The sequence below is a fragment of the Glycine soja genome, chromosome 6 (genome assembly GCF_004193775.1).
Source record: "Glycine soja cultivar W05 chromosome 6, ASM419377v2, whole genome shotgun sequence".
Classification (NCBI taxonomy): domain Eukaryota; kingdom Viridiplantae; phylum Streptophyta; class Magnoliopsida; order Fabales; family Fabaceae; genus Glycine; species Glycine soja.
This window is the reverse complement of record NC_041007.1, coordinates 15,577,741-15,597,418: the sequence shown is the minus strand read 5'-3', so window position 1 is coordinate 15,597,418 and position 19,678 is coordinate 15,577,741. Positions and strand designations below refer to the sequence as shown.

The window sequence follows — 19,678 nt, the reverse complement described above, 5'->3', positions numbered from 1 at the left end:
TTAATAAAGACAAAATTTATAACTTTGCCGTTATATTATTTACTTAACCATTATTGTAGTCAAATTTACCTTCCTAAGCAATTAAGCAGAATTAGAATTCATCTAGTGAGTGTAAGTCTGTCAGTATATAAGAGAAGAAAATAATTTTGTTAAAAAAAGAAAGAAAATAATCGTTAAATGCTACAAGTCAACACATGATGAGATGAAAAATTGACTAACCATTAGTACAAATTTAATTATTTACTTTTATTATATTTTACATATTAGCATGCAATTGGTTTTACTGATGAAAAGGTAACAATTGCAAGCAACTAGTTTGTGGCCAAAAACGCCCCAAAAAGGGGAGACAAGCTTTTAGTACCCATGGTAAAAGAGAAAAGGTTTGCATGTGTTTGAGTGCATTATGTATTAAACGAAAACGTAACATATCATTTATTTTGGTCAAAGTGTAACTCTCACTTAAGAGAAAAAACTAATTACTCTGTTGCATATGGTTCGAAAATAGGGGGCCCTTCTCCTTTATTTGCTTGATGATCAAAATATTGGTTGTAAGTTTTTTTTTACCATATTGCTTTAGAGTGGAGCTACGCATTTGGTTTGTTAATGAACCGTTGTTTGGTTGTGCGCGCGTAAGATACACACGTTATCCACTTAACTAAATCACGTTTGCAAGTAAAAAAGTGATGCAGAAGCTATATAAGATTACTTCTGGGGTGAAACAATCAGAGAAATAATAATAATAATAATAATAATAATAATAATAATAATAATAATTAGACATACCTTAAAATGCAATGTCATATGAAAAAAAAGTATTGCATGTAATATATATACATTATTATATAATGAATATAGGATACAAAATTAAAGTTTAAAAAACAATAAAAATAAGATGATAACAAGACTTTAGATGGAGTTTAAAGATCACTAAGATGAAAATAAGACTAATAAATATGAGGTATTAAGTGTTTATTTTTCTAATATAAAAAATGTCTTTCCTGAATTATATATATTTATTTTGAAAACGTATTTTTGAAACTCTATCATAGATTTATAAATATATTTCTTAAATAGGTTTATATTATTCCGGATATTTCCGAAAAAGAGAATGACTTTTCAAGCAGTGTATTTCTTTGAGGAAAAAAGATATATTAGACAATTAAAATATAAAAAGGGTAATGGAGGTGTACTTAACAAAATTGGAAAGTGTAATTAGCAAGTGATTTTAATTTTTTTCGTACAATGTCATCCAATCCAAAATTCAATCCCATCCAAACTTAATTGAGTTGGTTTGGGTTGAATAATTAAAAAAAATATTGCAACCTATGCAACTTTTAGCATAAAACATCCTCAAAACCAATCATTCAACATTGTTTTATTGTTTCTTAGTTCTTTCAATATGAATCTCTCTCTTGCTATCAATTAAACATGGTGGGAATGTTGGAGTCATTGAAGGGAAGGTGGTCAGCGAGGAGGTGAAGGTTGGCGTGTTGTAGGCAATGTAGAGGAGTCCATTGTGCAAGACGGAGAGGCCGAAGTCAAAGACCTTGAGGTCGTTGACGGCATCCAGAAGGATGTTCATGGGCTTGAGGTCGTAGAGGGCGTCATCATGGCAGTGGCAGAAGGAGGATGAAGATGGAGTGGAGGGAGGATTGAAGAGAGATGAGGAAGTAGAAGGAAGAATAAAAGAAGGAGGTTGATGAAGAGAAAAAAAACTTAATTATATTTTGTGACGGATTTTTAGTTATTAATACTTTTATTTTATTAATTAATGATATCAACTTTAAATAAATGAAAAAACTATTTTGAATCAATCTAAAAAAATAAAGAATCAAAATAAATTTTTTAAAAAATAAAATACTGAACAAAAAGATAAGATAAAAATCAAAGTCATTTGGCCGATAATAAAATATGAAACATAAAAGACCTTTCTCCACAACATATTAAAAGAAGAGTGTTATATCCCGAGTTGCTGGTTTAATGAACCGATGATGTGCAGTAATTCTATTTAATGATTTAGATTGTGCATGGGTGGGTTACTGGCTCAGGGGTATTATATGCTTTGAGGTATTGCTCCCTGTTTATTTTCTTTTGTAATAGCTGGATGGATTTGATGGATGTTGGCAGAATAACTTTTGTGTTCTGCCTTTTTTGTTCCAGGATGGTTTTAGATTTTCACTTCTGGAAATGCTATAACCTTTGTTAATTTAATGAAGCATTTATAATCAATGCTTATAAATGATAAATAACCCAATGATAACAAAATCCACCACTATACCTATCCGGCTATATCTGAAAGCAAATACTAATAACAACCCATCCAACGTGGCCTACCTAGATAATAGCCACCAAAACCAACCACCAACAAACAAAAGAAACCCACCATGCGTCTGCCACGGGTACTAGTCCTTAACCGATTCACACACATAAAGAGCGTGAACAGACTAAATCTCTTTCCTCCATATGTACGTTTTATCTTTTCAATAATATTCTCCTCCATGCCGGAAACACCTACACTATTTTTTTTTAGATTTAAATATGTAAATGATTCTTAATATATATTTAAACTTTGTTTTTTATCATATTTAAATTTTTTTTATTTATATCTCTATCATTAGTAAAGTTTATTAATTATTGATGTATTCATTAATTTGACACATTGGTTACTCAGGTGTTATATGTTATATTATGTTAGTTATATTATGTTAGATTAAATGTGACATGTGAACGATGATGATTTATCTAAAACATATAAAAACTTAAAAAAGAAAATTATTTTCTCTACGTCCCTTTATGTGGCGACCACAAAGAAAATGGCAAGTCACTGAGATTGGCTATGCTTTAATAAAAACTATGAAAATTCAATTTAGATATGCAAATAACACGTGATAGATTGAAAAGAATGAACAATTAATATTTCATAATAAAAACAATCAAGAAGATTAATTAAAGAGTGTTTTGCTCAAGATTTGGTGGTATATGCATGAACATGGAAAATGAATGTTGTCATTGTGATGACCTTGTGACAAGTAGTGCATAAATTGATGTTGGATTGCTGGTGGGACATGAGTTGAATGAGAATTTCTTTGCTATTAAAAAAATATGTTTAGATGATCTTATGTATTATTTTTTTCAACAAAAGAGGAGATTATCATTAAGGAAGAGGAGCATACAAATATAAGGGGTATCCACCTTTACACTGCATGTCAATGCTTCGGGATGAGGGCACAGACAGTTCACCATTCATGGTCTATGGCCGTACGTCAACCTATGTCTCGCGACATCCATCCAATTGCCTAGGAACACCTTCATATAATCAACACGTAAGTTGCTCATCACTTGATCATTACTTTTTTTATACAATATTCAGAAAATGTTTTTTTTTTCCATTTGATTAGATGACTGCATTGATGAATCAAATGAATATGTAGATTGCCCAGATTTACTCCTATGCTATGTTATCACAAAAAAAATGTGAACTAATTATCACTTGCAGCCAAGTATCATGCCTAAAGATAGAACCAAAGATACCCATCCCCTATAAATTCAGACACTTGAGACTTGCAGCCAAGTATCATGCCTAAAGATAGAACCAAAGATACCCATCCCCTATAAATTCAGACACTTCAGACTTGATCAATACACATAAAATATCATCATGAATGATCTCATTCTTTCTTTTACACTCTTCTTCTTCCATGTACCCTCTTCTACCATGGGGTTTGACGAGTAGAAGTTGGCACAAACATGGCTAATAGTACAATGGATTGGTGGAAATAAGACTTTGTATTGACATGAATGTCCAAACCAAAACTTATAGGCAATCAAGTGGGAACGCTAAACCACATGCAACTTACATGTACATCTCAGGATTTAGAGAAATATGACTTTGTATTGACATGAATGTCCAAACCAGAACTTATATGTACATCTCATAGTTTAGTGAAATACGACTTTTCATTGACATGAATGTCCAAACCTAAATCGACTGTATTTTTTGGTCGTCCACGATACTTTGTTAAATAATATAAAATGGGTGTGGACTTTAGTTGATTTTGTCTATTACAACTGATTAAAAGAGAAAAAAGGAGAGCTCCACCCCTATTTACCTCAGAAACGCCATTGAGTTTGTGATGCAAACATTTGGAATGGTCCTAATATGGAAGGTCTATCAAGGCGAAAAAGCAAAGAAATTTGACCAAGAGTTTGAAAAAGGAGTTTGTTCTTCTAAGCCCACGGGCAAACCACCCGGTGAATAGAGTTCGTATCTCTTCTCAAAGATGCGCAGTTCGATATTGGGCTATTACAATTATTATATTGAAAAACCTATATATTAAAGAATTTCTTTTTCTACATGTATCTTCTTACCTAGCGCACCAAATCGCACAAATAACACAATAAATAAGTTTAAGTATCGATTTTCAAGAAACTTGTGTAATATTAAACAACTTTTACAAGAAAGCGGATAAAACACAAAAATATTTTAAGAAATGAAATGTAAAAAAAACATAAAATGAAAAATACAAAGTAGAGATTTTTCATCTTTGTTTTTATGTTACAATATTAGTATCAAAATTATTATGGATAAATATTTTAATAAAAGAACTTATCAATATAGAATTGTTATTATAAAATCATTTTTTTTATTAATTTTTAATTGGGATATATATATATATATATATATATATATATATATATATATATATATATATATATATATATATATATATATATATATATATAAGTTTGTGGTTAAATTTAAGCCTGTGAATGCATGACCCGAGTTACACACATTAGTTGAAGGAAAATTTTAGATTTAAATATGTTTTTGATTTAAGTTTATTTTTTTAATTTTAGTTTCCTGTGTTTTTTTAATTTTGATTTCTATAAGATATTTTATTTATTTTTAATCCTCATAAATTTACATTTTTTTAATTTTGGTCTCTATAATATTTTAATTTTTTTTCATTTATATTTCCTATGAGTTTGTGCTTATAGGAATCAAAATTAAAAAACACAAAATTTACATAAATTAAAAATGAGTAAAATATAAAAATCAAAATTAAAAATACATAAACTTATCATGACTAAAATTAGAAAAATTGAACTGACAAGACGATCAAAATTAAAAAAATGTTAATTTAGAGAGATAAAAATATATTTAAATCAAATTTTTAATGTTTGATATGCATATGTACAATTATTTAAACCTTTACATCAGTATAATATATCTTGAATACAAAATCTTTTTTTATCCATTTGTACGTGTTATCAGCACTGAATTTTCTTTCAATATAGATCTCTCTCTTGCCATCTTTATTGCGTGTTTGGTATATTTTTTATTAAGTCCAACGTGCATCAGAATGAATGCTTCCATGAATAACTTCCACTTTTTTTTTAAATAATAATAATAATAACGTGATTTCAACTGTATACTCACGTTTTCAAGACAAAACCAAACACACAATTGGAAGATACATAGTGTTTTTGTTGAACAAAGACACAAATTTATTTGTGAATAAAATGGACCTAATGACTTTGCTATGTAATGGATGCCGAGAGAGCATATAGCCTTATTTGGTTTATCCTACAAAGCCTTGTTAGATATCCACCTACTATACATGGCAAAGCATTCTTCAGGCTTGAACTCCGGAACTGGGTGGCCTCCACCCTGAAAGTAAAAAAAAATAATAGAATAAAGAACCAGCAAAGATTTGGCATATACATATACCTCATTCTCAGTGCATGATTGTAACAGTTTTAAAAGAAAGAGTTCCATCATTCAGTCTAGATTCTAGAGTTCACGAACCATAATAATCAGCAAGTTCTGTTGAGCTAATTACTAAATTTTTTGGTAAAACGTGTCTATTAATGATAGGTGGACTCAACCATTCAAAATTATTGTGTAAATAAGATCAAATAAATCCAAGGCCTAATTACCAATCTTGAATATTCTCTTATAAGTGGAATCTATGTGTGACCCAGAAGGGCAGCAAGGAGAATATGAGAGACTTGCCTTCACAGTTGCAAATGTCATACGATTGGAGTAAGTCCTTGTGTATCTGAATACATAAAAACAAATATTAAGTACATAATTTGATAAGCTTTTAAATAAATTAAGCCCGGTTGCTATATAACTAGAGTTAGAGGAATACCCTGCAACTTGGCCATTTGTAAGCCATGGCCTCCAATCATCCACAATGGAGTAGTTTAAAGATCTTATCCATGCTTCAGTTCCCAAGAAAAGAACATTCAGGCCATGATCGCCACTGTTAGCATTATACAAAATTTATTTGCGTGTGAAATTCAAATTTTGCTTGTACTACTCCTTCCCTACTAATTTTTTTATCAGCAAATGTTAGTTTTTGTTAGCTTTTAGATATTGTATACTGCTTCCCTACTTGGTCGGCAATATAGTACAATATCCTTGTGCAGCATATGAACATAGGCAAAGAACATAGACCTGTATATCAGTGAACGATAGCCTTTTCTACTAAGATTGACATGATACTCAAAGCTGATTGGGATATCCTCCTTGTTAGGTATATATGGAAGGTACATCGATACCATTTTCCTATACTTCCCTGTAGCACAAGAAGACAAGGTTTATGTTATATGAGTTAAATATGCTTTTAGCGTCTGCAAATAGGACAACATTCATTTTTAGTCTCTCAAAATATAAATTGTCTAATTTTGGTTCCACATTTATGAAAATGTGTCATTTGTGATCCTTATTTTCATAAAACAAAAGACCTAAATTATCAGATAATTTTTGTTTTTGTAAAGGACAAGGATCATATCTGACTTGTTCTCATAAATGAGGGACCAACATCAGACAATTTATTTGAGAGAATAAAAATAAAAATTTACTTATTTGCAAGGACTAAAAACATAATTACTCTTATTTATGAAGTTTTATTGCTAAGTGCTAACTAACTACATGTGGGGAAAAAAATACTATCACTTGTATCAACTACAACTTCCGAATATGAAGTGCACTGCGAACACTATCATCATTTGCCCAAAATCCGCACAGGAAGTTCACATAAGTCTAATGTTGGAAATGAAACAGACATCAACTTAACTCAAATAGTTTGGAGAATTCGGCTGCAAATGCAACTAAGAGATGACTGAATAGTTACTTTCAAGATGGTATAAGGTATAGCAAGATTCTCATCGTATAAATATATGGAAAAGAAGCACTAAGTGAACATCTATGATTCAATTAAGGCATGAAGATTACCCGACAGCTTAAGGGTGGCAATTTGAGATGAGCATTTAGGAAACTCTTCCAAAGATCTCCTAGAAGATGTTTCACTATCATCCCACTCACAAGATGAGTCCAAAATATAGGCCAAATCATGTCCTGACGTAGCCTGCGGCAAGGGAACATTGGTTGACTTTGTAATTGCCAATTTGACTAGAAATTCTATTAATGAAAATAACAGAGGTTATAGAAAATTAGTCAGTTAGGAAGTTAGTTAAAAATAGTTAACACAATCAGCTCGATAAATAAGAGCCTCCAATGTGTAATTCTTATCTTTTTCAATCAATTCAATATGTTGCCTCATGAGTATCAATATGCTCTTTACCTCTCTTATGATCTTCATCGCTTTGATCAATGGATTTGTAACAGAAAACTTGGCAAGGAAAGAAGGGATGGGATAAAAAAGGTTGCATACCTCATGGAATGACTCCATATCTCTAGAACACAATGCATTTCTCGTGTCTACATTTATGTACTCTCCTTTACAATTTTTTTGTAGTGACTGTTTATTGAAATAAGATGTGTTAGAATTTGACTTTTGTTTCTTGAATACACTTTTTAAGAATAGCTATTGATGAATTATAATGAAATTAAAGTACCTCGTATAGCTCATCAGAAATAAGTGTCATTCCATGAGCAAAGGGAATTTTATAGTTATCTTCCCTTCGAGTTGTTGATGGATTCCCCAGCAGGTATCCCTGAAGAAAAAGAACAATTCATAATCAATCTGATAATACCATGACAGCTTCTCTAACTAGTGGAATAGCCAACCGATGAACATAATTTGGCCATTCAATTTGGGAAGGGGTTTGCTTGATTTTGTTAAAGGAAATTTCACATAATTAGTTGTTCAAAAGATTATCATATAATCAAAATTCGCTATATAAAGCCTCTTGTTTCTAGTTTTCCCTTAAACAAACAATGAAGAACTTCTTGTTTTGTATCAATGTACATCTTAGGCAATTGATAAATGCTCCAAGGGTGCTGTACTCAACCGTTCGAATCTCAGATTAAATTGAACAATTTATGTTTTTTGTTTGGCATTGCAAACTGTTTGGTCAAACCAATCGAACAATTTGTGTTTAATAATTAAATATTAGACACATGTTAACAAATGTTCTGAAGACATTGTTTAAGAAAGTAAAACTGGAAATATGTTTTTCAGTCCTAGACTTCCATTTTTCATGCAGCAGTAGCGTACAAGATATATTTCCTCATTTAACTCTTCCCACACACATTATTTTTAATACTAATTCTTAGATTTTTAGGTTTAAATCTAGCTCAGTCCTACTAAACCAATTATAGTAAGATAAGATTTACTCCCACTTATATACTTCAATTTAATCATATCACTAGTCAATGTGTGATTTTCAACACTAATTAAAAAAAGATCCGAACATAAAGTAGACATTGTAAAATACTAACCTGGAGATTTATCCATGGTTTGACCCCTTTTTCATTTCCTGAAAACAATGGAATTTGCCAATACACAAACTTTCAACATAGTTATTATAAGTGACCTATAGTAATCCAAAGAGTAAGGACGCTATGGTATACATATCAGCCATCGCCATCACTAAATTGACAGCCAAATGAAGATTACCTTGTGAAATTTCTTGAACAATTACTGGAATAGAAATGCCAGAGTATGAATCGCCACCAATGTAAACTTCATTTGACAAAATCTGTTGATGATCAATCAACCACTACAAACATTTAAGCATGATTGTCACAATTTAATAGACTAACAGATTTAACTGCAAACAAAATAAAAACTAAAACAAAGAAAAATGCTATGATTAATAAAAAAAACATTAAAATTTGGATGAATACCTTCCTAAGAAATTGATGGACTTGATGAACTAACATCCAATCACTTCGTTGTGCCGCATGCTCTATTCTGGCATAAGTGAAGCCGGAGGAAACAGGCAAGCCTACAAATATAATGCTACTAACCTACCATGAATAGCTATAAAAAAATATTATATAGCAGTAAATAAGCATAACAGAATTAGGTCCTGTTTGCATAAATTTTTCCATAGGCACTTACAGGAAAACTAAATAAGAAAGAAAAATGAAACAAGTTTCTTCCATAAGCTAAAATTTGTTTACGCACAAGTTAAAATCAACTTTAAGAAAAACTAAACCAAAAAGTTTCTACAAATTAGCTTATATATAAGCTAATGTTAGTTCATGGAAAAAGCTTATTTCATATACCTTCTTGTTTTTTTCTCCTATAAAAGGTGTATGGAAAAATTTATTCAAACAAGACCTTTAGTAAATTAATATATATATATATATATATATATATATATATATATATATATATATATATATATGTATATCCAAAAGGATCTGATGAAACAAATACAATAAAAGCTAAAATATATATCTATTCTAGGCAACAAAACTGTGGATGCATGCACTTACCTTTGTCCATGATTGTGGCCTCAAGATCAAAGTGGGAAGGCTCCCATTATATTCCTCATGATTAAATGCAAGGGGACCTGCAACACGCACATAGAGTAAACATAAAAATCTAAGGGTCAGCTCTTGTTACCTACTACATAGGTACACAGTATGGCAAAAAAGTAAAGAAAAACGTTTGAAATACACTCTTCTAACTCTTATTAGTTGGATCTCATATCAAATTTAATGAATCTTCTGATTTCCAAGTTTTCAATAAGTTTAATCAATAAAAAATAGTGTATCAGTAATTGTTTTCCTAACAATCCTCAAAAGTAAAAATTAGTAAACAAAGATGGTAATGCTATTACCAATTTCAAGGACAATTCGAGAAAACCATGAGCAACCAGGGCCACAGTAAGCCAAAGCATGAGAGGATCCTCCTTGGGATTGTTCTCTGACTCAATTGAATAGTAGAAGGCCTGCACATCCTCTGATTCACCAACCCCCACATACCTGATCAACAAATGTAACATCTCTAAGAGTTAAAAGCAAATTTTTATCTCATAAATTAAAATCTTATTGGTAGTTGAGTAGTGTAACTGACCCGGTTTCAAGAACAAAAGGAAGAGGTCCCTGGAATCAAGGAAGGAACTTCACTATGGAGCCACACAATCCAAGTTGAAAAGAGAAATGTGATAACAGAAGAAAGACAAGTAGAACCCCATAATCAAAAGTACTGTAACTTGAACTAAACTTTCCCATTTTTTATGTTCTCACCCTTTTTTGTCTCTGAACATTTTCCATGGTTTTTAATTGGAACTTTTAGTCCTTTTCAGCAATAACAGTGAGTCGGTGACCCTTAGATTAATCTAATGAGTGAAACTCAAGAAATCAAAGTGCTCACTGCTCATTCATTTTCTGTCCAAAATTACAATGTCAGACTCTGGCCCGTTCCCTGAGGAGAAATTTCCATTTGTACCCTCCTATTATTGCATTCGGCTCCATGGAACAGCCTTAACTGTGCGCATTGCGTGATCCATATGCCATATTACTTTGAACAGAGATACTGTTTTGTTGTCATTGTTTTTTTGGTATATGATGACAGAAACAAAGTTTGAAGCTAAGGCCTTGATAAAACTATCTAAACTGGTGTATGTATCTCTCTCCATTTTACTTTGAACAGAAGATGTTCTGTTTAATAAATTTGGGTCATTCATTACATATAAAAAGTGTAGAAGCCGTGACAATTGGAATGTGACCTTGGTGGGTGGCTATTGATTTTTTGTTTTCAACAATCTCTAATTATCTATTGTAAATAGAGCTGATGAACTATTAATTAATTGTTTCTAAGGTGCATAGTAGCATTAAAGTGAAAGTCCTTGTCCAAGGAAAAGATAAGAACACACACGCACATATATATATATATATATATATATATATATATATATATATATATATATATATATGGGATTCCCCCTGATGAAGAGTTTTATAAAATTATGAAGGATGGTGCAGCCTCCAGTGGTAGAATTTTTGTTGTGCCTCCAATGTGGGGTGGAGATTTCGTGGAGCATAAGAAACGATATTTGCTGCTACCCAATATGAAGTTTCATATAGAATAAATAGCTCAGATTTATTGAACTCTCATGTCAAAAATAAAAAGGAGGATCCAAATCCTCTCATACATAATATGCTGATTGAGTTATGCAGATTGAAGGGTTAAATTACCAAACCTATTTTGGCAAATGACAGGCTACATATCTTATCCTTCTTTTTCATAAACCAAGGTATTCTCCACGGAAAACAATCCTATTGGAGGCTTGTGGGATCACTATGGACGACAAACTTTTCCTCCAAGTTTTAATCCAATTGCATATCAAAAACTTGAACTTGAAAATTTTTGATTAAGTTATAACAATTTTGTACCAATTAATCTACTCTACTTACTCGTGGCATCTTATCCTTCTTTTGTTCTATATTTTGAATATTTTCTATAAAAGAAATTATAATTAAAATAATATATGTATTATTTATCATAAATCTAAAATATAATTTTTATATTAAAAAATTATTTATTACATATTTTAATTATAATGTAATTTATACATTTAAAAGCTATCTATTTATTATAAAATAAATTTTAGTTGTATAAAATATATATTTATTATATGTAATGCATAGGTTAACAATTAACACACCCAGTACAAGTATTTTGACTATTATAGTGGATTTGTTACCGTGAGCTATGAGTTTGTCACTAATATAAACAAATTATATTGAGTTTATCTGTCGGTAAATTACACACGACTTTTCTGTCAGTAATAACAACGAAATACAATAGGTCTATCTGTCAATATACTACAGTGGACTTTGCTGTCTTAATTTTATCAATTAAGAAAAATATAAATTAATTTTTCTGGTTGTCAAAGTTGTTATCAATGGCTTTTCAGACAATAATATGATAAAAATTGTAGTGGGCCTAGTTAAGCCCACTGTAATTAAAATAAAGGTATATTGGGTTAAACCTAGGAAAATGCTATGCGCACCATTCATTTTGCTGGTACATCCAGCACAACAAATGTAATTCTCATATTGTCCTTCCATAATTGGTTTATGGATTCACACTCCATAAGTCAATTATGTTATAAAATAATTAATGTCGATATATATAAGACTAAAACTTCTAATATATATTTAATGCACATGTAAATTTACATAATAAATTTTGTGACAATTAATTTTAATCTAATAATTAATTTATTTACATATATAAATTATAAACATAAATCATAGGTTTAATAAAAATGTATATATGTAAAAAAATATATTATTAACATAAATATACTAATGTATTTTTTGATCTTATTGTAATTAATTTTGATCTAATAATGTATTTTTTATATAAATTTTAAATAAAAATCATAGGTTTCATTTACAATTCATATATGTAAACAGATTAATTATTTGATCAAAATTAATTGTCACAAAATTTATTATGTATATTTAGATGTGCATTAAATATACATTAAAAATTTTAGTGTTATATATATTGACATTAATTATTTTATAACATTATTAATCTATTAGCTCAGTTGGTTAGAGTATTGTGCTAATAACTTGAAAGTCACATGTTTGATTCCCCTAAACCTATTGTAACCATTAAGGAACATACATACAATTGTGAGTGACCTCACCCAGCGTACTCAATTTAGTCGTTGTCACCATCCATATTATGAAGAATACTCTGATAACGATGAATACATAACTAGTCATTTGAGACATGGCCCTTATATTTTCAATTTTCAAATTATTGAACCCTCTATATTTTCTTAATTGTAGTGAGTTTAGCCTCTGTAATTAAAATAAGGGTTATAGTGGGTAAAATCCACTGTAACAAACCAAAAACCTAAAAGCATATCACTCCTTCATGACTCAATCACCTACACACAATTTTCATGGACAAATGAAAGATATTAGAGAATTGAGCAACAAATGAAAGAAACAAAAACAAAATCAAAAGACATAAGAGGAGATGATTAACTCCATTAAGAAACATACAACTATGAGTGACCTCACTCAACATATTCGATTTAGTTGATAACTAGTCATTTGAAACATGACCCTTATGATTTTTTGCTTTATAAATTAGTAGTATTATGTTTTTTTATACTTCATAATACTTTTATGATCTTTTGATATGGCTTAGTAACACTTATATGAATTTGTATTGACTTAGTAGCTCTACAATGAAATGCATATTATGACTCGTGGTCATATGTAAACGAAATATTTTGTTATGGATTAATTTTATGGTTAAATAGGTATTGTTTTTAAATTAGTTTTGCTTGAAATTATATATATATATATATATATATATATATATATATATATATATATATATATAGGTTTTGATATTTTCATAAAAATAAAATAATTTTTTTTTATCGAAGGCTAAATCCTTTGTATTACAATGGATTTCTAACAGTGGAGAAAACCCACTGTATTACAGACGAATCTTTTTTGTCTATTTTTCTGTTAACTTTCTATCTCGATGATTATTGGAAACTTTAATGGTAAACTTTCTATCTCTATTAATACCGAACAAAATATGTATCCCAAAATTAAGCTTTTCTCTATTATTAATAATGAAATAACATAGATATCTTTCTTGCCAAGGAGCAATTTCCAACCAATAACGGAAAAATAATATCAAGACAGAAGTCACCAAAATAAACATAAACATAGTCAACATACTTAAGAAGCGTCATTATTTATTAATTATGTCAGAGTTGTTAGTTGTACACAAAATGTTGAACTCAGCATCGCCACTCCCTAATAAGAATAAGTTTTAAAAAAATTGAATACTATCCTCGCGAATTTATTTTGTTAAAAACGCCAGAACCATCCACCAAAGCGAGAAAAAGTAGGCTCAACAAGCATGCTAACTTAATATGATAATTTTTTTTGTTGTTAATAGCAGACATATGTTAATTGCATACCAGAAAACATAATGCTAATGGTGTTGCTTGCAGAAGCCATAATGCAGAGAATTTGTACATAAAAATATTGATGCAGTTGCATCGCAATCAAACAATTCAAGATGATCAAAACTCAGATGCAGCTACGTTCAGTCGTTCACAATTAAGGCACAAGTCGATTTGTGGAAAAAAAAAATTGATACGTAATATACTGAAAGATTAACGATGGCCCAAAACTTGCACATCATTTAAAAAATCTATGGCTGATTACATATATGCTTGTACGAAAATGATAATTAAAAACACACCTATTTAAGCAAAATTCAGAAGAGGATAATTTTTTCATGGAGCAGAACCATTAGGCACTTACTCAAACATAAATAATGAAATCCACAAGGTACTTAAGGAGAAGAAATAAAAAGGAAATGTGAGGACTGAGGATCAATAAAGATAATCCTCATTCCCTATCTCACCTACAAAGAAATTCAGAATTGCAGATTGCAACTATTTGGCTTCCTCAATGGAACTAACAAAATTTTACCATTGAAAATTAAGCTGTTTTTGGCTTTGCCTTAATACGCTTCACCCTTGAATAGAGGAAAACTCCAGCAAGAGCTATAGCAGTCCCTGTAGAAAAATAATATAAAAATATCAGCAACAAGTGTGAAGAGAGATATTCAATGGTTAAGAGAATTCCAAAACAAAATTCTTCAAATGTTTTCCAGTTCAAACCAGAAAGAAGCAACTTTACCAAAAGCATTCACAGGTGAGACAGGAGTTTGGAAGAAGATGACAGAGCTCACAATGACCACAACCCGCTTCACACAATTACCCACAGAGTGGGTAACAGGTGATACCCTTTGCAATATCATATACGAAACCTGCAGGCCCATTCACAGAAAACCATCACTATATCATTCAGGAATACAACATCATTTAACTATTACAAAAGAGAGCCATGTTATATAAGGCCTAGGAAGAAAGTAGCAACGAGTAGAATCCCTACTTATAACTTTTCTTTTTCTTTTTCTTCAATGATTGATCAAATGTTAAAAAGTCTCCATTATCCTTGCCCCTTCATGACGGCTTCATTTTAGTTCAGGTAGCCTACAATGACTATTTCTTATGTGTTGGAAAGTCACCTTAATTGTGGTCACTCCTAGCCCACCTTAGTTGTGGCAGGTAGCCGTGGGCAAAGAGGAATGTGTTGAAGTCCCACATCATGGCAGGTAGCCTTGGGCAAAATAGGGGCATATTAAAGTCCCACATGGCTAGAGATAGTGCCAGAACAAAGTATATATGTGGGGAGCAATCAATTCCTCACCTTACAAATCAGTTTCCTAGGGTTGAGTTAGATCCAAACCCAAATTGTAACATGGTATCACAATCTGTCTTAGATTCATTAAGGCATTAAGTGGGAGAAATCATCACCTTAAAAACCGATTTTGTAGGATTGAGTTAGGCCGAAACCCAAATTGTAACATTAAGCACACAATTCTTTGGATAAAAGAAGACATCTTTCTAAATCAATTTAAATAGTCAACAGCATGTTGATAAGTAAACACTACTGCAATTATCAATATTATTTTAGCAACAAATAGAGCCCCACTTCCAAAGCTACATGCTCTCTACAAGCAAAATACCATTTTTCAGCAACATGCAGAGAATACAAGCACAAACAATTTAGTGCACTGTCGCTTTGTTAAAATATTCTTAACCATCTAAGTACATCATGAGAGAAATACCAGAGAGTTTACACTATGGCGTTAGACATTTCACATCAAACAATTTAGTGCTTTCCAACAAGTAACAGTCAATTATGTTTAATCTTGCAGTCAAATGATAAAATGCTTAGGAATCATATATAAAAACACTCTTGAATAGAAGTTGATGTTGGAAGATTAAATCTCCAGTTCTCCACTAGAGCAACTATCCCCCTCCCTTACCATATGATAGCAAGTTGCTGCTTCAAAGCATCCCCAAAAAATAATAAAATATATAAACAGGCACAATAATGCATAGAACAGAAAAACTCACTTGTTGATACGCATGGAAACAGAGAGCAGCAAGAAGAGATCTGATGTAAAGTTGTCTAACATTCACCCCCTGTCAAGAAAGATAAGATAACATTAGCAAACTCAACAAAATTATATATTTTGATTGCACTGTTACAGCTATGATAATGGCAATCCTATTTTAACCATCAAGATACTCACAGCAGATTGCAAGTAAGCAGGGGTAAATTTGACACCCTCCATGAAGATAGCCACAGGTGCTAACAAGAAGAAGGACATTACAGTTATTATAGAGAAGAGAGTAATGTTGTCCATAGAATCCTGAAAAGAAAAAAAAAAAAACTCTTTATTTCTTGTTATAACTTAAGAGATTCGCCAATGACTTTTGAAATGCAAAGATCAATATCAACAATGAAATATATCCAAAACATTTGGAAGTGCTCACAGATAATATTACCTCTTTCTTAACCATGGCCTTTTTGCTAAGAACATTACGAGATTGATTTGTCACATTAGATGCCATTGCACTCCAAAATCCAGCCCTGTTCACCATTCCGCCAAAGCATATTACAATTTACATTACCAAAACTCCTCTTTTCAAAACCCACCAATTCACCTATCCTCCTCTAGAAGGAACAAGACAAGGAGCAGACATCTCACCAATTGAAAGAGGCCTCGGTAACAGACGCCAGTGCAACTCCACCAACAATAGGCACAAGGGAACCAACCACCCACGGTGTAGGAAACTGTAAGAGAATGAAACAAAGAATTAACATAAAAATAAATTCTCTCAATGTGTCAAATATTTCTATTTTTCCTTCAAAGGAAACACTTAGAATACATAGCAATTCACAGACATCTATATGAGAAGAGGAGTGCTAGCAACACAAGCTTTCTCTAAGACTCATTCTTCTGCTGGTTAAAATTTATTGAAAACTATAAAATCAAGATAGATATTTATTAAATGAGAAGTGGGACCCACCAAATTTTTTTATTTTTCATAAATTTCAACCAATAATAAAGAGTGTGTCAGAGAGTCTGTTGCTAGCATATGAGAAGACGAGTACTAGCAACACACTCTTTCTAAGACTCATTCTTCTGTTGGTTAAATTTTATTGAAAACTATAAAATCAAGATAGATATACATTAAATGAGAAGTGAGACCCAGCAAAATTTGTGAATAAATTTCAACCAATAGTAAAGAGTGTGTCAAAGAGTGTGTTGCTAGCATATGAGAAATGTACCAGCATGATGATTAACCACATTAAGCAAACACAGTTTGAATGATATATCTAACCTCTCCAAGGAACATGGCAGAAAGGATGACTGAAAAGAAAGGCTCCATGGCTTTGATAGTGTGAGTGAAAGACACGGCCACCTTCCCAAGACTCATATTAGTGAAAAGGTTCCCCAAAGTATGCACTGCAGCCAGCGGCAAAATCGCTCCAAGCTGCCACACATAATAATCAACATTAACACCACAAAACACAACATAACAACACAACAATTCAACACAGCAGAGACCAAATTACCATAGCACCACTGAGTTTCGGCCTCTTATAGAGATTCAAACCCCACATAAATGCCACTAGCACAGTCCCAACGGCAAACTGAACAACAGTCACAGTTACCGGATAATGAAACGCCTTCAACACCTGCAAACAACACAGAGAAAACAACAAAAATGCACCAGGTTAAACTTAAATTCAAATCCAAATCCTCGTCAAACTAGCATCGCCTATTACAATTTCTTTCACATAACGAAGAACGCTGTTGCGGAATCAGAATCCATAATTCAAATCTCCACGTGCAGGATTCAGCAATTAACAAATAGATAAAACTTAGATATAGTTCCGATCAGAGTTAACTTAGTAAAACTCCAATTCTAACACAAAAATTAGAGTCTCACCTCAGTAATCCACGTCACGTAGTAATAAACATTTCTATTAAACATCAATGCAGATTAGTGCGAACTACTGAAGTGAAACTGCGGTTCTAATCAAAGAACTACATGAAAAGCACCTATGAAACTGCTCTCCAAGTTTTGTCATTATCAATTAACACAAATCTAAGGGCGTGTTAGGTAAATTATTATGGTTCACCAACAAAACTCCAAAATTCTGACTGAAGAACAACACCAAAAATAGAGTTTCACCTCAGTAATCCATGTAATTCCCCGCTAATAAAAAACTAACAATTAACAACTAACATTTGCCGATCAAAAAATAATTAAAGGTTTCTATGAAATACCAATGCAAATTAATACGAATTACCGAAGCAAAACTCCAATTCTAATAAAAGAACTACACGAAAAGCAGCTAGCTAAGACACTGCTCACTAAGTTTAGTAATTATCAAGTAACACAAATCTAAGTGCGTGTTAGGTAAAATAAAATGATCGTCGTTCAGCAAATAATCGTTTTTTTTTCTCATTTGTTTCTAAATAAGATCTGATGAGAGAGCGGGGAGAATTAGGACCTGTTTGTTGTAGATGTTGAAGTAGATGTTGAAGAGGTACCATAAGCCAAACAAGGCGCCGAGTTCGAGAGTTTTGAAGAGCGGGTTTTCGACGGGTGCTGCTGCGCTTTCGGGAACGGCGTTTTCGGCGGCGCGAGGAGGTGAAGAAGGAAGAGGCCTGAATTTGAAAGAAGAAGAAGGAAGAAGAGTCCAAGATCGGCGAGTGAAGGAAGTGGAAGAGACGCCATTGGAGTTAACGCCTTCGGTGCTGTTACTGTTGTTGTTGTTGTTGCTGTGTTTGGCGTGGAGACGGAGAGAAAGAGAGGGTCTCCTCCAAGAGTTAGGGGAAGGGTTGCGGAGAGGGAGAGAGGGAGAGAAAGTGAAAGCCGCGCTCTGCATTTTTCGAGATCTGAAAAAAAAACAGAGAACGGAGAAACAGAGAGAAACAGAACACGAGCGAGCAGTGCGCTTTTTCTCTTGTGTTGTGGGTCGGGTTGTGTGAGTTTTTTGGGTTTTATTGTGGAGAGGGAGAGGAGAGAGAGGCCCCTCGGAGTGTCCGCCACCAGCAAGGCTTTGTTTGGTGGTGTTGGTGAGTGAGTGAATGAATGAATGGGGGTTGTTTTCAAATGGAAGATACTTTACACGCCCACATGAAAATGAAATTGTACTAATTTAATAATGTACAAGAAAAACAGGAAGGCAAAGAAACAAAATGAATCTGGATACTATAATGTCGGATACACTTATGCTCGTGAGTGATTCGCGTTTGGGAGGAAAAAGTGTGAAATTTGAGTTTTTGAAGAACAAAAAAAAAAAAAAAGTGAGCAATAGGGATTGAAAGAGGGATGACTATCGGTAACAAACATTTTGAAGAATTAATTTAAATATATGGTACCAGATTAGATCGTTGTTTGATTTGAGCAACTAAACCTTTTATGCACTTTGTACTTGAGGTTTTGGGAATGTAAATCCTCAAGGTTAGATCATAGTTCCACTTCAGCAATTCAGCATCTGCGCACTTTGTGTTTGAGTTTTCAGGATTGTGTATCTTGT

General features: G+C 32.1%; 1 protein-coding gene and 1 pseudogene across 1 annotated transcript; both read right to left on the bottom strand.

Moving 5' to 3' along the window:
* Positions 1 to 5,403: 5,403 nt before the first annotated feature.
* On the bottom strand, positions 5,404 to 10,465 carry LOC114416443 (annotated as a pseudogene).
* A 3,901-nt stretch (positions 10,466 to 14,366) lies between these two features.
* On the bottom strand, positions 14,367 to 19,351 carry LOC114416442 (triose phosphate/phosphate translocator, non-green plastid, chloroplastic-like). Its single transcript, XM_028381309.1, has 9 exons — positions 18,647 to 19,351; positions 17,702 to 17,824; positions 17,467 to 17,619; positions 16,830 to 16,915; positions 16,627 to 16,711; positions 16,371 to 16,490; positions 16,192 to 16,260; positions 14,906 to 15,035; positions 14,367 to 14,781 (listed from the first exon to the last, which is right to left on the bottom strand). The coding sequence occupies exons 1-9, from the start codon at positions 19,022 to 19,024 to the stop codon at positions 14,705 to 14,707; spliced, it is 1,221 nt and encodes a 406-aa protein (XP_028237110.1). The 5' UTR covers positions 19,025 to 19,351; the 3' UTR covers positions 14,367 to 14,704.
* Between the last annotated feature and the right edge of the window lie 327 nt (positions 19,352 to 19,678).